Source organism: Entelurus aequoreus, linkage group LG02, assembly GCF_033978785.1.
Source record: "Entelurus aequoreus isolate RoL-2023_Sb linkage group LG02, RoL_Eaeq_v1.1, whole genome shotgun sequence".
Taxonomy (NCBI): Eukaryota; Metazoa; Chordata; class Actinopteri; order Syngnathiformes; family Syngnathidae; genus Entelurus; species Entelurus aequoreus.
The window spans coordinates 9,188,478-9,193,715 of NC_084732.1; the positions used below are offsets into that span (position 1 = coordinate 9,188,478).

At 44.8% G+C, this 5,238-nt stretch overlaps 1 protein-coding gene across 1 annotated transcript in view; it reads right to left on the reverse strand.

The window, feature by feature from the left end:
* Nucleotides 1–236: 236 nt before the first annotated feature.
* LOC133662253 (centrosomal protein of 89 kDa-like) overlaps nucleotides 237–5,238 on the reverse strand; it is a 90,947-nt gene continuing 85,945 nt past the window's right edge. Inside the window, 2 exon segments of the mRNA XM_062066084.1 lie at nucleotides 237–1,157; nucleotides 1,160–1,197. Coding sequence (XP_061922068.1) covers nucleotides 1,009–1,157; nucleotides 1,160–1,197 — 187 coding nt within the window. The 3' untranslated portion in view covers nucleotides 237–1,008.

Here is a 5,238-nt window from a genome sequence, read left to right on the forward strand (position 1 = left end):
ATGTAATATCGGAAATTATCGGTATCGTTTTTTTTATTATCTGTATCGTTTTTTTTCATTTATTTTTTGTTTGTTTTTTATTAAATCAACATAAAAAACACAAGGTACACTTACAATTAGTGCACCAACCCAAAAAACCTCCCTCCCTCCATTTCTTTCTGTTATCAATATTCTGCTTCCTCCATTATATATCAATATATATCAATACAGTCTGCAAGGGATACAGTCCGTAAGCACACATGACTGCTCCACTAATACTACTAACCTTTAACACTTCATTTTACTCATTTTCATTCATTACTAGTTTCTAAGTAACTGTTTTTATATGGTTTTACTTTCTTTTTTATTCAAGAAAATGTTTTTAATTTAGTTATCTTATTTTATTTTTATTTTTTTAAAAAGTACCTTATCTTCACCATACCTGGTTGTCCAAATTAGGCATAATAATGTGTTAATTCCACGACTGCATATATCGGTTGATATCGGTATCGGTAATTAAAGAGTTGGACAATATCGGAATATCGGATATCGGCAAAAAGCCATTATCGGACATCCCTAGTAATATTTGATGAGAAGTAATTGGAGCCTTGGATAGGTCAACAATTCATAACAACGTCGATTTTGATTCATTATTATTTTTTGAGCAATGACAGTTTAAAAATGTCAGCTTTGTGTCAACTTTGCAACTTTGTCTCGTTACATTTCCCACGTTAGCTCTTTTATTCCACTTGAAATGTTGTTTTCCACGAGTAGTCCCACAATGTGCTGCAGGCTGTTCAATCATTAGCCGGGGGCCGCACTTTGGACACCAAAGGTCACCTGAGCACGCACAATCCTCCTTTGACGCATGTAAACACTTCAGAATCTGTCAGCAAACAAGACTTCCATGGCTGCAGTTTGACCCCGGAACAGATGAATTCTTTTTACACGTGAGGTTGACCTTAAGAGTGTTCCTCGGCGTGAGGATGAAAATAGAAAAGTTGCCTGAGGGATGCAAGAGGAGTTCCTCTAGGTGTAGACGTCCAGGTGGTCCGAGGACTTGTGGGCGGCTCCAAGAGGCCGGCCAGGGGAGGTGGTGTCAGCAAGGCCCCACCCAAGGAGGTCTCCTATGGGCCTGGAGTCCCACAGAGTGTCCTTGATGTGCTGGTTCTCCTGGTAGCCGCCTGCCACACCACCTCCAGCTCCTCCTCCACCGCCCTGCAGAGGAGAGAAGATGTACTGCAATGACAATCTTAAAGATATCTTTGAAGTAATACTCTTCTGCTCCAGATCTGCAGGTGGCAGTAATGAGCGTCACTAGTATATGCTCTTTAAATACGCTACTATGAGATGGACAGACACACACTACATAGGCAGACACACACTACATAGACAGACACACACTACATAGACAGACACACACTACATAGACAGACACACACTACATAGGCAGACACACACTACATAGACAGACACACACTACATAGACAGACACACACTACATAGACAGACACACACTACATAGGCAGACACACTACATAGGCAGACACACTACATAGACAGACACACTACATAGACAGACACACACTACATAGACAGACACACACTACATAGGCAGACACACACTACATAGACAGACACACACTACATAGACAGACACACACTACATAGGCAGACACACACTACATAGACAGACACACACTACATAGACAGACACACACTACATAGGCAGACACACACTACATAGACAGACACACACTACCAACTGACCGGCAATGCCAATCAACCCTACCGACCAACCTACAATACTGACCGACCCTACCGACCAACAGACAGACACAACCGACTGACCAATCAATACGACCGACCGATCAATATGCTTGACCGATCGAGCGCCCGACTGACCGATCGACATGACACACATGACCAACACACACGGCCGATTGGCAGACACATCGACCGACACAACTGACAGACCTGCTGATCCATACGACCGAAAAATCTGACAGAGCGATCAATATGACCGACCGATCCAACTGGCCGACACAACTGATCGACACGACCGACAGACAAAACTGACCGATCCAACCGATCGATCAATAAGACCAACCAACTGATCAACACGATCGACTGACCGACCGACCGATCAATAGGAACGACAAGAGCCGACCGATCAATATGACCGATTGACCGACTTGATCCAATGACACGACCGACAAATAGACACGACCAACAGATTGACTCGACCGACAGATTGACATGACGGAACGACTGACTGACAGACGTCAATGACTGACAGACATTACGGACCGACTGATCAACACGACTGACTAATCTGACCAACCAATCAATACGAGCTACCTATCCGACCAACCGATCAATACACCCAACAGACACGACCGATTGACAGGACGGACTTACCTGACCGATTGATCAATATCACCGACAGACCGACATGATCGATCAACACACATGGCCGACAGACACAACCGACCGACATGACCGACCAACGATCGACCAACTGAGTGACACAACTGATCAATACGATTGACTGACTGACCTGACCGACAGACAGACATGACTGACAGACACGACCGACAGATTGACACGACCGACTGATTGACATGATGGACTGACTGACCGACAGACAGACATGACTGACAGACACGACCGACAGATTGACTCGACCGACAGATTGACATGACGGAACGACTGACTGACAGACGTCAATGACTGACAGACATTATGGACCGACTGATCAACACGACTGACTAATCTGACCAACCAATCAATACAAGCTACCAATCCGACCGACCGATCAATACACCCAACAGACACGACCGATTGACAGGACGGACTTACCTGACCGATTGATCAATATCACCGACAGACCGACACGATCGATCAACACACATGGCCGACAGACACAGCCGACCGACATGACCGACCAACGATCGACCAACTGAGTGACACAACTGATCAATACGATTGACTGACTGACCTGACCGACAGACAGACATGACTGACAGACACGACCGACAGATTGACCGACAGATTGACATGACGGACCGACTGACCGACAGACGTCAATGACTGACAGACACGACCGACAGATTGACACGACCGACAGATTGACATGACTGACCGACAGACAGACATGACTGACAGACACGACCGACAGATTGACACGACCGACAGATTGACCGACAGATTGACATGACGGACCGACTGACCGACAGATGTCAATGACTGACAGACACGACCGACAGATTGACACGACAGATTGACATGACGGACCGACTGACCGACAGATGTCAATGACTGACAGACACGACAGACAGATTGACCGACAGATTGACATGACGGACCGACTGACCGACAGATGTCAATGACTGACAGACACGACAGACAGATTGACCGACAGATTGACATGACGGACCGACTGACCGACAGATGTCAATGACTGACAGACACGACTGACAGATTGACACGACTGACAGATTGACCGACAGATTGACATGACGGACCGACTGACCGACAGATGTCAATGAGTGACAGACACGACTGACCAACCAATCAATACAATGTGATGACGATGCCTTCAGGAGACTTTTGCTGTCTTTTCCGCCAGACGTCACAAGTTTAATAAGGAATCTGCCTCCGAGTTCATTTGAAATATCTGACAGTACATTTGTTGCAACTTTGCTGCCATCTTGTGGACAACACGAGTCCCGGCTAGACTACTGCAACTCACTTCTTGTGGGGGTCCCCAGCAAGAACCTTCCAGAAGCTGCAGTACTTACAGAATAGTGCTGCTAGGATCCTGGTGAGAGTGAGGAAATACCACCACATCACACCAGTTCTCAAATCCCTTCACTGGCTTCCTGTTCCACTCAGGATTGAATTCAAAGTCTCCCTACTAACCCACCAGTGCCTCCATGGAAATGCCCCCCTCTACCTCAAAGAACTGCTCACCCCCAAATCCTCCACACCACACCTCCGCTCCGGACAGGCTAACCTCCTCCAACCTCAGAGGACAAAGCTCCGAACAATGGGGCGACCGGGCTTTCTGCTCCGCCGCTACCAGTCTGTGGAACACTCTCCCTGACCACCTGAGGGCACCACAGACTGTGGATGCTTTTAAAAAAGGCTTAAAAACCCTTCTTTAAAAAAAAAAATAACTGTCTGAATGCAGCTTCCTGTTTTTTCAAAATAACTGTCTGAATGCGACTTCCTGTTTGTCTGTAATAACTGTCTGTATGCGACTTCCTGTTTGTCTGTAATAACTGTCTGTATGCGACTTCCTGTTTGTCTGTAATAACTGCCTGAATGCGACTTCCTGTTTGTCTGTAACAACTGTCTGAATGCGACTTCCTGTTTGTCCTTAAAATAACTGTCTGTATGCGACTTCCTGTTTGTCCGTAATAACTGTCTGAATGCGACTTCCTGTTTGTCTGTAATAACTGTCTGTATGCAACTTCCTGTTTGTCTGTAATAACTGTCTGAATGCGACTTCCTGTTTGTCCGTAATAACTGTCTGTATGCAACTTCCTGTTTGTCTGTAATAACTGTCTGAATGCAACTTCCTGTTTGTCTGTAATAACTGTCTGTATGCAACTTCCTGTTTGTCCGTAATAACTGTCTGAATGCAACTTCCTGTTTGTCTGTAATAACTGTCTGAATGCAACTTCCTGTTTGTCTGTAATAACTGTCTGAATGTGACCTCCTGTTTGTCTGTAATAACTGTCTGTATGCAACTTCCTGTTTGTCTGTAATAACTGTCTGTATGCAACTTCCTGTTTCTCTGTAATAACTGTCTGTATGCAACTTCCTGTTTGTCTGTAATAACTGTCTGTATGCGACTTCCTGTTTGTCTGTAATAACTGTCTGAATGCAACTTCCTGTTTGTCTGTAATAACTGTCTGTATGCAACTTCCTGTTTGTCTGTAATAACTGTCTGTATGCAACTTCCTGTTTGTCTGTAATAACTGTCTGAATGCAACTTCCTGTTTGTCTGTAATAACTGTCTGTATGCAACTTCCTGTTTGTCTGTAATAACTGTCTGTATGCAACTTCCTGTTTGTCTGTAATAACTGTCTGAATGCAACTTCCTGTTTGTCTGTAATAACTGTCTGAATGCAACTTCCTGTTTGTCTGTAATAACTGTCTGAATGCAACTTCCTGTTTGTCTGTAATAACTGTCTGAATGCAACTTCCTGTTTGTCTGTAATAACTGTCTGTATGCAACTTCCTGTTTGT